The sequence below is a fragment of the Oncorhynchus kisutch genome, linkage group LG26, assembly GCF_002021735.2.
Source record: "Oncorhynchus kisutch isolate 150728-3 linkage group LG26, Okis_V2, whole genome shotgun sequence".
NCBI lineage: Eukaryota > Metazoa > Chordata > Actinopteri > Salmoniformes > Salmonidae > Oncorhynchus > Oncorhynchus kisutch.
In genome coordinates, this window is record NC_034199.2 from 47,756,167 (window position 1) to 47,773,579 (window position 17,413).

Consider the following 17,413-nt stretch of genomic DNA (forward strand, 5'->3'; position numbering starts at 1 on the left):
TAAAGGTGAAATAAAAAATAAATAAATAGGCTGTGTCTATATGAAGACCTGCAAATGCCTATGTATCAGAGAATCCGTATGACCCGCAGCAGAAACAGTGCTAAAATTGACTAACGCGTGTCGCAAACGAATGAAAATTGTCCCTCTCCATTTGCCTTCGTTACCATAGAGACGGAAACAATTATTTCTATGGAAACTGGAGCATGGATGACTACTGTTGTTCTTAGCGCTGGATAAATAGTGAATGAAATGTCTAAACTGATGTTTATTTCATAATATTACATTTGAATGAGGTAAGGCAGTGTGATATTTAAGATAACATGAAGAGCAAAATGGCTGTAATTCTCAATTGAATATGTAGCTAGTTGTTCGATTCTTACTTCCTAACGTTAGCTAGCTAGAGGTTATGGTGCTTTCAAGACCACTGGGAAGTCGGATAAAAACGAGGTCAAATCATGATTTCAGTGATCTTTAGGTTGGAAATACGGAACTCTACTTGTAGTTCCGAATTGGACAACCTTTTAAAAACGATTTTCCCAGTCGGAGCTCGTTTAAAAAAAATGGAGTATCCAGTTGTCTTGAACGCACCGGAAGTCGAAAGTTGTAGATTTCCCAGTTGTTTTGAATGCGGCATTTGCCCATCTCAATCTAGTGCCCAAATTGACGAACTACATAGAGTATGTTGCGCGACTGGAGTCAGTCGTCCCGATGAGCCCTTCCCAGATAGTTTATGTTGGATAGTTGGTAATAAAAGCAGCATGGCACTAGATAAAACTTGTAAAAGAAAGTGATATTTATTTCAATGGGCGAGATCGAATTAACGTGTAGGTTATAGGTCACCATGTCCAATTTGTTCCATCCTACTGGATTTTTATCTCGAGTAGCGTACCGAGCCTAATAACTTGTAACCTAATATTGGTCACGGGTGATACAGTCCACTGTCTTTCACTCCCGCTTACCGCAGTAAGGAGATAGTGTCGTCAATATTAGACCAGGGCGACAGCTACGGTATTAACGTATATTGTTAAATGTTTGTAAAACAATATTTATATATATATATATAAACGAACAATTACTCCGATAAAAACGGAATGATTCTGAACACACAAGTCCAAATTTCGGCAGAAAATTTCAAACATTTTTCTGAAGTTTCTATCCATAAGCGTAAACATAGTAAATTGGGAAGAGCACATCCGGACGACTAAACCGGGTGGCCACCAAGCGCATGTTTTAGCCTCGTACGAACCATGCTAAATTAATTTACATTATATCAGGTCAGTTCGTATAAGGTTATATCCGTAATTCAGTATATCCTCGCCCCCACAGTTCACCCATATGGTGCTTTCAAGACAACCGGGAACTCGGGAAAAAACGAGGTAAAATCATGACTCCCGTGATCTTCAGATCGGAAAGACCAGATCGGAAAGACCCTGGGGGGGAAAAAACGGATTGAAAGGTAATCCAATTTGGAATTATAAATCGGATTACCGTTTCCCCCCCTAGTTCCCAGTTGTCTTGAACACAATGAAGTCGAAAGTCTTGAGATTTCCCAGTTGTGAACGTGGCACTAACACCAACAATCGGATGCATCCGGTTTTCAACACTACAGTCATTTACTCTGGCCAAAAATCTGCCTGTGTGAGATAAGCCCTTTTTGGCATCGAGGTCTATTAGAGATTGTCAAATTACTTGAGGCTTATTTGATCGAATAGATGTTTTGTCATGCTGACAGCGTTCCCCAAACCCCTTCCAGTTTTTCAACTAGCCGTTCAGTACAGCACTGTTTCCGTTTCATTGAATGTTCCAAAACTAAAAAATTTACTGAACGCAGCCCTGTTCACATGCGCAATCATTTCATTGGCTAGAATTGTCCCACCTGATCTCACCTGTCTTTAATCAGAGAGGAAAAGAGAGGCCCAACTCTGCGGAAAACTGGTCTCCCTCTAGCAGGTGCCGTTGTTTTGCCCGCCAAGCAAGGAGTTTTTGTATGGAGGTCAACAACACAAATGTATGGTTTATTTGCTATGTGAGGTTTATTCGAATATAAGTTTCGTAATGCTTAGGTTGTTATGAGTGGGCTGATATAAGTAGGACACGTGACACCCCGGCAACCTTGATGGAAAAAAAAAACGTTTAATCAGAGTTGTCTCTAGATGGATATGCATATTCATGAAACGAGGCTAGTATCATATCTCTCTCTTCATTGAATATAGGCGGTTGACGTCAACAACCCTCATTGAATATTCAATAAAGGATTACAATAATGAGATGTATTCGCCAATCCAAAGAAAGGCTCGACAGCCCGCTGTGCCGCTTTGTGGACAACGACTCCTATTGTTAGTGCGGAGAGACATGTCATCTTAGTTAAATAAACAAATACATATTGTCAGTATATCTATAATCTTTGCTTCAGTCATTACAACATGAATTTCAATTGTTAGTGCGGTCTCTTGGCTATCTTGTCAATATAATAGATCGTATTTGATACAGCTAAATTTACGGTTGCACTCATAGCCACTGTAGATGTTATGTGCTGCTATTTTGTCAAGTACTATCGCCTTGAGTGTTTGCCAACAATGAGTTTGTTTAGTTCCATCGGCAGCATGGCGTTGTAAAATAGCGTACACCTTGTGGTTTGACCAATCAGCAAATTACAGTCATTAGTTATAGAAATGTGGACAGACTGCTGACTGCATAAATAACATGAAACACTCCTACAGTTTATTCCCCCCACCCCACCCCACCCCACCCTACCCTACCCCACCCTACCCTGATGCCGATTTGCCTCTCCACCCTCATGCCTCTATATGCCTAGTCATATAGAAAAAGCAAGGGGCTGAATGTCCGGGCATACATCCATCCACAGACGGTTTTCTTTTTCTGATGATAAGGAAGAAATATATCGTTGTTTTTTTTAGTACTGTGGTACATCTGAAGATTACTTTCAATTACGACTTTTTGTTGTATAAAGATATTTCTTTTATTACCATGAATTGTGTTTATAAATGTTTCAAATGACGGTGAATAAAGACTGGTGATTGGACATCAGCTTCCATTCAGTTATGTAATGTATGTATGTCATTCTTCCCCAGAGATGTTGGCTGAGGTTCCAGGGAACCCTCTAAGCTCTGGTCATTATATCTTTTCTTCCCCAGAGATGTTGGCTGAGGTTCCAGGGAACCCTCTAAGCTCTGGTCATTATATCTTTTCTTCCCCAGAGATGTTGGCTGAGGTTCCAGGGAACCCTCTAAGCTCTGGTCATTATATCTTTTCTTCCCCAGAGATGTTGGCTGAGGTTCCAGGGAACACTCTAAGCTCTGGTCATTATATCTTTTCTTCCCCAGAGATGTTGGCTGAGGTTCCAGGGAACCCTCTAAGCTCTGGTCATTATATCTTTTCTTCCCCAGAGATGTTGGCTGAGGTTCCAGGGAACCCTCTAAGCTCTGGTCATTATATCTTTTCTTCCCCAGAGATGTTGGCTGAGGTTCCAGGGAACCCTCTAAGCTCTGGTCATTATATCTTTTCTTCCCCAGAGATGTTGGCTGAGGTTCCAGGGAACCCTCTAAGCTCTGGTCATTATATCTTTTCTTCCCCAGAGATGTTGGCTGAGGTTCCAGGGAACCCTCTAAGCTCTGGTCATTATATCTTTTCTTCCCCAGAGATGTTGGCTGAGGTTCCAGGGAACCCTCTAAGCTCTGGTCATTATATCTTTTCTTCCCCAGAGATGTTGGCTGAGGTTCCAGGGAACCCTCTAAGCTCTGGTCATTATATATTTTCTTCCCCAGAGATGTTGGCTGAGGTTCCAGGGAACCCTCTAAGCTCTGGTCATTATATATTTTCTTCCCCAGAGATGTTGGCTGAGGTTCCAGGGAACCCTCTAAGCTCTGGTCATTATATCTTTTCTTCCCCAGAGATGTTGGCTGAGGTTCCAGGGAACCCTCTAAGCTCTGGTCATTATATCTTTTCTTCCCCAGAGATGTTGGCTGAGGTTCCAGGGAACCCTCTAAGCTCTGGTCATTATATATTTTCTTCCCCAGAGATGTTGGCTGAGGTTCCAGGGAACCCTCTAAGCTCTGGTCATTATATATTTTCTTCCCCAGAGATGTTGGCTGAGGTTCCAGGGAACCCTCTAAGCTCTGGTCATTATATCTTTTCTTCCCCAGAGATGTTGGCTGAGGTTCCAGGGAACCCTCTAAGCTCTGTTCATTATATCTTTTCTTCCCCAGAGATGTTGGCTGAGGTTCCAGGGAACCCTCTAAGCTCTGGTCATTATATCTTTTCTTCCCCAGAGATGTTGGCTGAGGTTCCAGGGAACCCTCTAAGCTCTGGTCATTATATCTTTTCTTCCCCAGAGATGTTGGCTGAGGTTCCAGGGAACCCTCTAAGCTCTGGTCATTATATCTTTTCTTCCCCAGAGATGTTGGCTGAGGTTCCAGGGAACCCTCTAAGCTCTGGTCATTATATCTTTTCTTCCCCAGAGATGTTGGCTGAGGTTCCAGGGAACCCTCTAAGCTCTGGTCATTATATCTTTTCTTCCCCAGAGATGTTGGCTGAGGTTCCAGGGAACCCTCTAAGCTCTGGTCATTATATCTTTTCTTCCCCAGAGATGTTGGCTGAGGTTCCAGGGAACCCTCTAAGCTCTGGTCATTATATATTTTCTTCCCCAGAGATGTTGGCTGAGGTTCCAGGGAACCCTCTAAGCTCTGGTCATTATATCTTTTCTTCCCCAGAGATGTTGGCTGAGGTTCCAGGGAACCCTCTAAGCTCTGGTCATTATATCTTTTCTTCCCCAGAGATGTTGGCTGAGGTTCCAGGGAACCCTCTAAGCTCTGGTCATTATATCTTTTCTTCCCCAGAGATGTTGGCTGAGGTTCCAGGGAACCCTCTAAGCTCTGGCCTCCTCTGGACAGCCAGCCGTGGTAAAGATGAAAAGGTAGGAAGTAATAAAACCTTCGTTCAACTATTGTGGTAATTAAAAAAAAACATTTTTATTTAACTAGACAAGTCAGTTAAGAACAAAATCTTATTTACAATGACAGCCTAGGAACAGTGGGTTAAGACAGTTTATTACCTTGTCAACTCGGGGGTTTGAACTTGCAACCTTTCGCTTACTGGCCCAACGCTCGAACCACTAGGCTACCCTGCCACCCCTACACTCTAACCACTAGGCTACCTGCCACCCCTACACTCTAACCACTAGGCTACCTGCCGCCCCTACACTCTAACCACTAGGCTACCTGCCGCCCCTACACTCTAACCCTAGACTACCTGCCTCTACACTCTAACCACTAGACTACCTGCCGCCTCTACATTCTAACCACTAGACTACCTGCCGCCTCTACATTCTAACCACTAGGCTACCTGCGGCCCCAACATTCTAACCACTATGCTATCTACCGCCTCTACATTCTAACCACTAGGCTACCTGCTGCCCCTAAATTAGTTTAAGAGCAATTAGTTGCTCTTAATACCATATTTGTTTTTTAAATTAATTGCTAGCCAATGAGTCAGACTTACAGCTAGTCAAACAGCTCCCCTGGTGGCAATATGCACACACAGCAGGTATGGACAGTCCTTCCCTATCATGACAGTCGTCACTGTGTAGCAGGCTTTTTGGCCCCTTTGTGTAAGGCATCCAAGTCACTCTTATTCTGCTGTGGGCTTTTACCTCTTGCCAGGAGATCCCCATTTATTATTATAGTGTAATGTCTGCAGTTATCTTTAGTCCATTTGTCTCAGTGTCTCCCTCTCTGTGCCCCCAGCGCCCAGGCCTAACCCTGCAGCGGTCTGGGGATGCCCAGAGGAAGATGCCCTCCCAGCGTTGCTGCTTCCTCGGGGTAGAGACCTGGGAAGAGCTGAAGTGGGAGGACTGGGAGCTGGGAGGGGAGTTCACGAAGACCCTGCTGCTGAAGAACATCCATAGTAAACTACAGAAACTACGTTTCAGGTGAGTCTGGTGTCGGGGATTATTCTTCTAGAGTTGGATCTGAAGTGGCACCCTATTCCCTATGTAGTGCACTTCTTTTGGCCAGAGACCCGTAGGGCCAGAGCCAGATGTAGTACACTTCATGCTCAGCAGGATTTCAGAGTTTCTCTTAGAAATGTAACATGTTATGATGAACATTTATTTTTTGATGCATTAATTCCGCGTGGTTACAGGGTTAATTCCGCGTGGTTACAGGGTTAATTCCACGTGGTGACCGGGTTAATTCTGGATGGTTACAGGGTTAATTCCGCGTGGTGACAGGGTTAATTCCGCGTGGTGACAGGGTTAATTCCGCGTGGTGACAGGATTAATTCTGGATGGTTACAGGGTTAATTCCGCGTGGTGACAGGGTTAATTCCGCGTGGTGACAGGGTTAATTCCACGTGGTGACAGGGTTAATTCCACGTGGTGACAGGGTTAATTCCACGTGGTGACAGGGTTAATTCCACGTGGTGACAGGGTTAATATAACACGTTCTCTGGACCTTTATAACACGTTCTCTGGACCTTTATAACACGTTCTCTGAATAATTTTACACGCCCAATTTTTCAGTTTTTGATTTGTTAAAAAAGTTTGAAATATCCAATAAATGTCGTTCCACTTCATGATTGTGTCCCACTTGTTGTTGATTCTTCACAAAAAAATACAGTTTTATATCTTTATGTTTGAAGCCTGAAATGTGTCAAAAGGTCGCAAAGTTCAAGGGGGCCGAATACTTTCGCAAGGCACTGTAGTTTCCAAAAAAAACGTGTTTTTGCTTTATCATTATGCGGTATTGATGAGGAGAAAAAATTGAATCAATTGAATCCATTTTAGAATAAGGTTGTAACCTAACAAAATGTGGGAAAAGTGGAGGAAGTCGGAATACTTTCCCCTCAAGGCACTGTATCATCTTCCTGGATGTTTGATGAAAACATCATAATGTGTAGTAACATTTTGTTTGTTTTTCCCCCAGGCCTCCTGCGTCAAAGTTCTTCACCACCCTGTTTCCTCAGATCATCACTCTGAGTCCTGGAACGTCTTTTTCTCTTCCTGTTACATTCCGCCCCCTTGATAGGGTAATAACCACGGACATTAAAACCAGTGGGTATACTGATAGCGCTGACGTCATCCACGTATTTCTATGGAAAACTATCGATGGCGCATGAAGCCGGAAGTATTTGAATTTGAAGCATGCAAAATTGCTCAATTGGGGCTGAATGGCACCAAAATATTGCTAAGGATCATGGTCTATGTAGTCATTTTCATCCTGCCTGAGAGAGCCTACTTGTAGCCTGCCGGCTCGTGATTGGTCTGTGTCAGCACGTGGTCCTGTGTGATGTCAGAATGGATCACTATTTAATTAAATATCTCCATTATGTAGCGAACCTTAAAATAATTGAAAATGTGGGCCGTTCTGGCGATCGAAATTTACATAGGCTTTCTAGGGCAGAGCAGGGCTTTTGGCACATCTAGGCTTCTAAGCAGTAGCGACCAGCAGAACTCGTGACTTGGGGTCCTGGTTAATAACATATATAATCCAGACTGGACACTGGCCTGGTAATAACATGTATAATCCAGACTGGACACTGGCCTGGTAATAACACATCTATAATCCAGACTGGACACTGGCCTGGTAATAACATGTATAATCCAGACTGGACACTGGCCTGGTAATAACACATCTATAATCCAGACTGGACACTGGCCTGGTAATAACATGTATAATCCAGACTGGACACTGGCCTGGTAATAACATGTATAATCCAGACTGGACACTGGCCTGGTAATAACATCTATAATCCAGACTGGACACTGGCCTGGTAATAACACATGTATAATCCAGACTGGACACTGGCCAGGTAATAACACATCTATAATCCAGACTGGACACTGGCCTGGTAATAACACATCTATAATCCAGACTGGACACTGGCCTGGTAATAACACATATATAATCCAGACTGGACACTGGCCTGGTAATAACACATGTATAATCCAGACTGGACACTTGCCTGGTAATAACATGTATAATCCAGACTGGACACTGGCCAGGTAATAACACATGTATAATCCAGACTGGACACTGGCCTGGTAATAACATGTATAATCCAGACTGGACACTGGCCTGGTAATAACACATGTATAATCCAGACTGGACACTGGCCTGGTAATAACATGTATAATCCAGACTGGACACTGGCCTGGTTAATAACATGTATAATCCAGACTGGACACTGGCCTGGTAATAACACATGTATAATCCAGACTGGACACTGGCCTGGTTAATAACATGTATAATCCAGACTGGACACTGGCCTGGTAATAACACATGTATAATCCAGACTGGACACTGGCCTGGTAATAACACATGTATAATCCAGACTGGACACTAGCCTGGTAATAACATGTATAATCCAGACTGGACACTGACCTGGTAATAACACATGTATAATCCAGACTGGACACTGGCCTGGTAATAACACATGTATTATCCAGACTGGACACTGGCCTGGTAATAACACATGTATAATCCAGACTGGACACTGGCCTGGTAATAACACATGTATAATCCAGACTGGACACTGGGCTGGTAATAACACATGTATAATCCAGACTGGACACTAGCCTGGTAATAACACATGTATAATCCAGACTGGACACTGGCCTGGTAATAACATGTATAATCCAGACTGGACACTGGCCTGGTAATAACATCTATAATCCAGACTGGACACTGGCCTGGTAATAACACATGTATAATCCAGACTGGACACTGGCCTGGTAATAACACATGTATATTCCAGACTGGACACTGGCCTGGTAATAACACATGTATAATCCAGACAGGACACTGTCCAGGTAATAACGTGTGTCTGTTGTGTGTTGAGCAGTGTGAGTACCAGGACACCATAGAGTTCCACAGTAAAGATGGGTTGTTCCAGGTGTCTCTGAGGGCGACCATACCTCACCATGCTCTGGACGTACCCGAGTCTGTCCTCCTACCCCCCTGTGCTGTTCTCCACCAATCACAGACCGTCTTCATGTTCCGCAACGCCAGGCAAGCTACACTCACTATTATCATAGCAGCGGTTATAATTAGGCTGGTTAATATTGGTTAGAGATGGGTTGATTAATATTGGTTAGAGATGGGTTGATTAATAGTGGTTAGAGATGGATTGGTTAATAGTGGTTAGAGATGGGTTGGTTAATAGTGGTTAGAGATAGGTTGGTTAATAGTGGTTAGAAATGGGTTGATTAATAGTGGTTAGAGATGGGTTGGTTAATAGTGGTTAGAGATGGGTTGGTTAATAGTGGTTAGAGATGGGTTGGTTAATAGTGGTTAGAGATGGGTTGGTTAATAGTGGTTAGAGATGGGTTGGTTAATAGTGGTTAGAGATGGGTTGGTTAATAGTGGTTAGAGATGGGTTGGTTAATAGTGGTTAGAGATAGGTTGGTTAATAGTGGTTATAGTTAGGCTGGTTAATAGTGGTTATAGTTAGGCTGGTTAATATTGGTTACAGATAGGCTGGTTAATATTGGTTATAGTTAGGCTGGTTAATATTAGTTAGAGATAGGTTGGTTAATGGTGGTTATAGTTAGGTTGGTTAATAGTGGTTAAAGGTATGCTGGTGAATAGTGGTTATAGTTAGGCTGGTTAATATTGGTTAGAGATATGTTGTTTAATAGTGGTTAGAGATGGGTTGGTTAATATTAGTTAAATGTAGGTTGGTTAGTTAATAGTGGTTAAAGGTAGGTTGGTTAGTTAATGGTGGTTAAAGGTAGGTTGGTTAGTTAATGGTGGTTAAAGGTAGGTTGGTTAATAGTGGTTAAAGGTAGGTTGGTTAATAGTGGTTAAAGGTAGGTTGGTTAATGGTGGTTAAAGGTAGGTTGGTTAATAGTGGTTAAAGGTAGGTTAGTTAATAGTGGTTAAAGGTAGGTTAGTTAATAGTGGTTAAAGGTAGGTTGGTTAATAGTGGTTAAAGGTAGGTTGGTTAGTTAATGGTGGTTAAAGGTAAGTTGGTTAGTTAATGGTGGTTAAAGGTAGGTTGGTTAGTTAATGGTGGTTAAAGGTAGGTTGGTTAATAGTGGTTAAAGGTAGGTTGGTTAGTTAATGGTGGTTAAAGGTAGGTTGGTTAATAGTGGTTAAAGGTAGGTTGGTTAATAGTGGTTAAAGGTAGGTTGGTTAATAGTGGTTAAAGGTAGGTTGGTTAATAGTGGTTAAAGGTAGGTTGGTTAATAGTGGTTAAAGGTAGGTTGGTTAGTTAATAGTGGTTAAAGGTAGGTTGGTTAATAATGGTGGTTAAAGGTAGGTTGGTTAATGGTGGTTAAAGGTAGGTTGGTTAGTTAATAGTGGTTAAAGGTAGGCTGGTTAATGGTGGTTAAAGGTTGGTTAGTTAATAGTGGTTAAAGGTAGGTTGGTTAATGGTGGTTAAAGGTAGGTTGGTTAATAGTGGTTAAAGGTAGGTTGGTTAATGGTGGTTAAAGGTAGGTTGGTTAATAGTGGTCAAAGGTAGGTTGGTTAGTTAATGGTGGTTAAAGGTAGGTTGGTTAATAGTGGTTAAAGGTAGGTTGGTTAATAGTGATTAAAGGTAGGTTGGTTAATAGTGGTTAAAGGTAGGTTGGTTAATAGTGGTTAAAGGTAGGTTGGTTAATAGTGGTTAAAGGTAGGTTAGTTAATAGTGGTTAAAGGTAGGTTGGTTAGTTAATGGTGGTTAAAGGTAGGTTGGTTAATAGTGGTTTAAGGTAGGTTGGTTAGTTAATGGTGGTTAAAGGTAGGTTGGTTAGTTAATGGTGGTTAAAGGTAGGTTAGTTAATAGTGGTTAAAGGTAGGTTGGTTAATATTAGTTTAAGGTAGGTTGGTTAGTTAATGGTGGTTAAAGGTAGGTTGGTTAATATTAGTTTAAGGTAGGTTGGTTAGTTAATGGTGGTTAAAGGTAGGTTGGTTAGTTAATGGTGGTTAAAGGTAGGTTGGTTAATAGTGGTTAAAGGTAGGTTGGTTAATGGTGGTTAAAGGTAGGTTGGTTAATAGTGGTCAAAGGTAGGTTGGTTAGTTAATGGTGGTTAAAGGTAGGTTGGTTAATAGTGGTTAAAGGTAGGTTGGTTAATAGTGGTTAAAGGTAGGTTGGTTAATAGTGGTTAAAGGTAGGTTGGTTAATAGTGGTTAAAGGTAGGTTGGTTAATAGTGGTTAAAGGTAGGTTAGTTAATAGTGGTTAAAGGTAGGTTGGTTAGTTAATGGTGGTTAAAGGTAGGTTGGTTAATAGTGGTTTAAGGTAGGTTGGTTAGTTAATGGTGGTTAAAGGTAGGTTGGTTAGTTAATGGTGGTTAAAGGTAGGTTAGTTAATAGTGGTTAAAGGTAGGTTGGTTAATATTAGTTTAAGGTAGGTTGGTTAGTTAATGGTGGTTAAAGGTAGGTTGGTTAATATTAGTTTAAGGTAGGTTGGTTAGTTAATGGTGGTTAAAGGTAGGTTGGTTAGTTAATGGTGGTTAAAGGTAGGTTGGTTAGTTAATGGTGGTTAAAGGTAGGTTGGTTAGTTAATGGTGGTTAAAGGTAGGTTGGTTAATAGTGGTTAAAGGTAGGTTGGTTAATATTAGTTTAAGGTAGGTTGACTAATCACACTGTAAATTGAGGGGAAATAAAGGTTGTCTGGGTGTCAGGGGAACAGTTGTTGCCAGTTGAATCCATCCCACAGGTAGTTTAGATACACCTGGTGGTTCTAGTGCCACGCCCACCCATCATCAACACACATGCTGTGCTTCTATTGTCTCTAGTCTGTCAGTACAGTTAGATACACTCACTGTTATCAAAGTATTGATCAATGATAGGTTCTGTCAGTAAAACTGTTATCATAGTATTGATCAATGGTAGGTTCTGTCAATAAAACGGTTATCATAGTATTGATCAATGGTAGGTTCTGTCAATAAAACGGTTATCATAGTATTGATCAATGGTAGGTTCTGTCAATAAAACGGTTATCATAGTATTGATCAATGATAGGTTCTGTCAGTAAAACTGTTATCATAGTATTGATCAATGATAGGTTCTGTCAGTAAAACTGTTACCAAAGTATTGATCAATGGTAGGTTCTGGAACGTACTGTGTTTCTCTGTCCTCAGTAAGCTACAGACAGGTTTCCGGTGGGAGGTGTCCTCTCCGTTCCAGCTGTGTCCAGAGAGCGGGATGCTTGCGCCGGGTCAGGAGTGTAGAGTCACGGTGCTCTTCAGACCACGGGAGGCGTTGGTCTACCAGGTCCAGGCTAGCTGTGCCTTCGGGGACGAGGGAGAGAACAGCTGTACTGTGCTCCTACAGGGCCTATGTAAGTGATACATATATTGATTGATCAAAGCCAAGAACATTAAACAACTATAAAGCAAGGATGACACACATTGTTTCAGTTGTGTGTTCTGGACCTCACACTGTCTAAAGGATTTCTATGGTTTTATATGTAGATTTTTATGTTTCAGAACTTGGCCCATATATTTATTGTATGGTAATGTGTTTATGTTTTCCACAGCAAAGTACCCGTTCCTTCAGATCAGTGCCCCGGGTCAGGAGGAGGGATGTAAGGTGCTGGAATTTGGCAATGTGCCTGTCGGCTGCAACATGGAAAGACACTTTGAGATTCTCAATCCATCCTCAGTGAGTTCCTTCCTCCTAGCTTCTGATTCTCAATCCATCCTCAGTGAGTTCCTTCCTCCTAGCTTCTGATTCTCAATCCATCCTCAGTGAGTTCCTTCCTCCTAGCTTCTGATTCTCAATCCATCCTCAGTGAGTTCCTTCCTCCTAGCTTCTGATTCTCAATCCATCCTCAGTGAGTTCCTTCCTCCTAGCTTCTGATTCTCAATCCATCCTCAGTGAGTTCCTTCCTCCTAGCTTCTGATTCTCAATCCATCCTCAGTGAGTTCCTTCCTCCTAGCTTCTGATTCTCAATCCATCCTCAGTGAGTTCCTTCCTCCTAGCTTCTGATTCTCAATCCATCCTCAGTGAGTTCCTTCCTCCTAGCTTCTGATTCTCAATCCATCCTCAGTGAGTTCCTTCCTCCTAGCTTCTGATTCTCAATCCATCCTCAGTGAGTTCCTTCCTCCTAGCTTCTTCAATCAGAGATTGTCATCAGCATTAGCCTGCATGGGAACAATACTTCATCAACTTCACACTGCCTCTCTGTTTATGGTCTCCCCCCCCACCCATCTCTCTCTCTCCCCGTCTCCCTTTCATTTTCTACCAGATAACGACTTCCTTTAGTCTGTCCAGGATGCAGCGTCCGCCGCTGTCAGAGTCAGTGTTCCAGTGTGGTTTCCAGAAGGGAGAGGTGGCTCCGCGTACCTCCATCAGGGTACCTGTGATTTTCTCTCCTGGAACTGTGGACAGCACCACTGTGGACTACCTGTCACTCACCTGCCCCGGGGCGCTCAGCAAAACCCTGCTCAAAGTCACCGGCACCTGCATAGGTACAGTACAGTAAGCAATACGAAGGAAATCACAGGTGTCTCTGTCCTCCTCTGTCTTGATCCTCCCTCCTCCTCCTCTGCAGGTCCTCAGGTTCTCTGTCCTCCTCCATTTTGATCCTCCCTCCTCCTCCTCTGCAGGTCCTCAGGTTCTCTGTCCTCCTCCATTTTGATCCTCCCTCCTCCTCCTCTGCAGGTCCTCAGGTTCTCTGTCCTCCTCTGTCTTGATCCTCCTCCTCCTCTGCAGGTCCTCAGGTTCTATGTCCTCCTCCATCTTGATCCTCCCTCCTCCTCCTCTGCAGGTCCTCAGGTTCTCTGTCCTCCTCCATTTTGGTCCTCCTCCATTTTGATCCTCCCTCCTCCTCCTCTGCAGGTCCTCAGGTTCTCTGTCCTCCTCTGTCTTGATCCTCCCTCCTCCTCCTCTGCAGGTCCTCAGGTTCCCTGTCCTCCTCCATCTTGATCCTCCCTCCTCTGCAGGTCCTCAGGTTCTCTGTCCTCGTCCATCTTGATCCTCCCTCCTCCTCCTCTGCAGGTCCTCAGGTTCCCTGTCCTCCTCCATCTTGATCCTCCCTGCTCCTCTGCAGGTCCTCAGGTTCTCTGTCCTCCTCCATCTTGATCCTCCCTCCTCTGCAGGTCCTCAGGTTCTCTGTCCTCCTCCATCTTGATCCTCCCTCCTCCTCCTCTGCAGGTCCTCAGGTTCCCTGTCCTCCTCCATTTTGATCCTCCCTCCTCCTCCTCTGCAGGTCCTCAGGTTCTCTGTCCTCCTCCATTTTGATCCTCCCTCCTCCTCCTCTGCAGGTCCTCAGGTTCTCTGTCCTCCTCCATCTTGATCCTCCCTCCTCCTCTGCAGGTCCTCAGGTTCCCTGTCCTCCTCCATCTTGATCCTCCCTCCTCCTCCTCCTCTGCAGGTCCTCAGGTGTCCCTGTCCTCCTCCATGCTGGACTTTGGCTGTGTGGATGAGGGTGAGGAGGCCTTACGTACCGTGGACATCATCAACTCCTCCTCTGTGGAGGCCCAGTACCAGTTTGACTTGGACGCCACAGGGCATAGTGTCTTCACCTTGGAGCCAGCCTGTGGTACCCTGCCACCCAACAGCCACCGGCGCCTACGCCTGCTCTTCAGACCACACCACCCCATGGGACATCACAGGAGGGTGGTCTGTCTGCTGCTACACAGGGTGAGGGGCAGGAGGGTGAGGGGCTGGAGGGTGGTCTGTCTGCTGGCTGCTACACAGGGTGAGGGGCAGGAGGGTGAGGGGCAGGAGGGTGGTCTGTCTGCTGCTACACAGGGTGAGGGGCAGGAGGGTGAGGGGCAGGAGGGTGAGGGGCTGGAGGGTGGTCTGTCTGCTGCTACACAGGGTGAGGGGCAGGAGGGTGAGGGGCTGGAGGGTGGTCTGTCTGCTGCTACACATGGTGAGGGGCAGGAGGGTGAGGGGCTGGAGGGTGGTCTGTCTGCTGGCTGCTACACAGGGTGAGGGGCTGGAGGGTGAGGGACTGGAGGGTGGTCTGTCTGCTGCTACACAGGGTGAGGGGCAGGAGGGTGAGGGGCTGGAGGGTGGTCTGTCTGCTGCTACACAGGGTGAGGGGCTGGAGGGTGAGGGACTAGAGGGTGGTCTGTCTGCTGCTACACAGGGTGAGGGGCTGGAGGGTGAGGGGCTGGAGGGTGGTCTGTCTGCTGGCTGCTACACAGGGTGAGGGGCAGGAGGGTGAGGGGCTGGAGGGTGAGGGACTGGAGGGTGAGGGACTGGAGGGTGAGGGACTGGAGGGTGAGGGGCAGGAGGGTGAGGGACTGGAGGGTGAGGGGCTGGAGGGTGAGGGACAGGAGGGTGAGGGGCTGGAGGGTGGTCTGTCTGCTGGCTGCTACACAGGGTGAGGGGCAGGAGGGTGAGGGGCAGGAGGGTGAGGGGCTGGAGGGTGAGGGACTGGGGCTCAGACCAGTTGCAGAACACCAATGTCTTGTAGCCGACAGGAGTTGTTTAGGGTTGATACAGCAACAGTTGATGTCATAGCTTTTCAAAATGCAGCGTATGTTTTGTGAGTAACATTAACTAGGTTTACACACTTCCACGTCTCGTTCAGAATGAACCTGAGAATGCCGTTAAGACGACAAACCAACAGCTGTTTGTTCTGCACACACACACACACACACACACACACATACACACACATACACACACACACACACACACACATACACACACATACACACACACAACACACACACACATACACACACACACACACACACACACACACACACATACACACACATACACACACACACACACACATACACACACACACACACACATACACACACACACACACACACACACACACACACACACACACACACACACACACACACACACACACACACACAGCTATACTACCAATCGTGTTTGTATCTTCCCTGTTCAGGAGCCTCTGTTCCTGGACCTGATAGGGACCTGTCACTCTGAGCAGCTGAAACCAGCCATCCTTCACCCCAGACACCTGGTCCTGTACCGGCAGCACCTGGCCCGGGGACTCACCTGCTACCCTCCTGATGTACTCGGTGCCATGCTGGCAGAGGACAAGATCCAAGTGGACCTGGAGGGAGCTCTGATGTTACAAGAGGTATGTGCGGCAGACAGTTGATCTGTGAAACTCACACCTCGGCTCTAGCGTTTCAGTGGAACAACGCTTCAGGCGGGCGGTCATGTGTGTTTGCAAGGCAGAAGTCCTGGGTTAGAGCCTTCGGCCAATCAGGAGGAAGCGTAGGAACAGTGGGTTAACTGCCTTGTTCAGGGGCAGAACAACAGATTTTTACCTTGTCAGCTCAGGGATTCGATCTAGCAACCTATCGCTTACTGGCCCAACGCTCTAACCACTAGGTTACCAGCCTCCCCTACACTCTAACCACTAGGCCACCTGCTGCCCCTACACTCTAACCACTAGGCCACCTGCCACCTCTACACTCTAACCACTAGGCCACCTGCCACCTCTACACTCTAACCACTAGGCCACCTGCCACCTCTACACTTTAACCACTAGGCCACCTGCCACCTCTACACTCTAACCACTAGGCCACCTGCCACCTCTACACTCTAACCACTAGGCCACCTGCCACCTCTACATTCTAACCACTAGGCCACCTGCCGCCCCTCCACTCTAACCACTAGGTTACCTGCCACCTCTACACTCTAACCACTAGGCTACCTGCCACCTCTACACTCTAACCACTAGGCTACCTGCCATCTCTACACTCTAACCACTAGGCTACCTGCTGCCCCTACACTCTAACCACTAGGCTACCTGCCTCCCCTACACTCTAACCACTAGGCTACCTGCCACCTCTACACTCTAACCACTAGGCTACCTGCCACCTCTACACTCTAACCACTAGGCTACCTGCCATCTGTACGCTCTAACCACTAGACTACCTGCCACCTCTACACTCTAACCACTAGGTTACCTGCCTCCCCTACACTCTAACCACTAGGCTACCTGCCTCCCCTACACTCTAACCACTAGGCTACCTGCCACCTCTACACTCTAACCACTAGGCTACCTGCCTCCCCTACACTCTAACCACTAGGCTACCTGCCTCCCCTACACTCTAACCACTAGGCTACCTGCCGCCCATACACTCTAACCACTAGGCTACCTGCCGCCCCTACACTCTAACCACTAGGCTACCTGCCTCCCCTACACTCTAACCACTAGGCTACCTGCCACCTCTACACTCTAACCACTAGGCTACCTGCCATCTCTACACTCTAACCACTAGGCTACCTGCTGCCCCTACACTCTAACCACTAGGCTACCTGCCTCCCCTACACTCTAACCACTAGGCTACCTGCCACCTCTACACTCTAACCACTAGGCTACCTGCCACCTCTACACTCTAACCACTAGGCTACCTGCCATCTGTACGCTCTAACCACTAGACTACCTGCCACCTCTACACTCTAACCACTAGGTTACCTGCCTCCTCTACACTCTAACCACTAGGTTACC

General features: G+C 45.7%; 1 protein-coding gene across 2 annotated transcripts in view; it reads left to right on the forward strand.

Annotated features, from left to right (window-relative positions):
* Positions 1-203: 203 nt before the first annotated feature.
* cfap65 (cilia and flagella associated protein 65) overlaps positions 204-17,413 on the forward strand; it is an 84,725-nt gene continuing 67,515 nt past the window's right edge. Inside the window, exons 1-10 of one of the 2 annotated variants that reach the window (XM_031806176.1) lie at positions 204-293; positions 4,857-4,933; positions 5,763-5,947; positions 6,942-7,044; positions 8,860-9,026; positions 12,084-12,283; positions 12,482-12,606; positions 13,193-13,415; positions 14,321-14,589; positions 15,833-16,030. In XM_031806176.1, coding sequence (XP_031662036.1) covers positions 4,859-4,933; positions 5,763-5,947; positions 6,942-7,044; positions 8,860-9,026; positions 12,084-12,283; positions 12,482-12,606; positions 13,193-13,415; positions 14,321-14,589; positions 15,833-16,030 — 1,545 coding nt within the window. In that variant the 5' untranslated portion in view covers positions 204-293; positions 4,857-4,858. Of the gene's footprint in view, positions 294-3,323; positions 4,934-5,762; positions 5,948-6,941; positions 7,045-8,859; positions 9,027-12,083; positions 12,284-12,481; positions 12,607-13,192; positions 13,416-14,320; positions 14,590-15,832; positions 16,031-17,413 lie in introns of those variants that run through there. The other variant, XM_031806175.1, reaches the window with a different exon arrangement.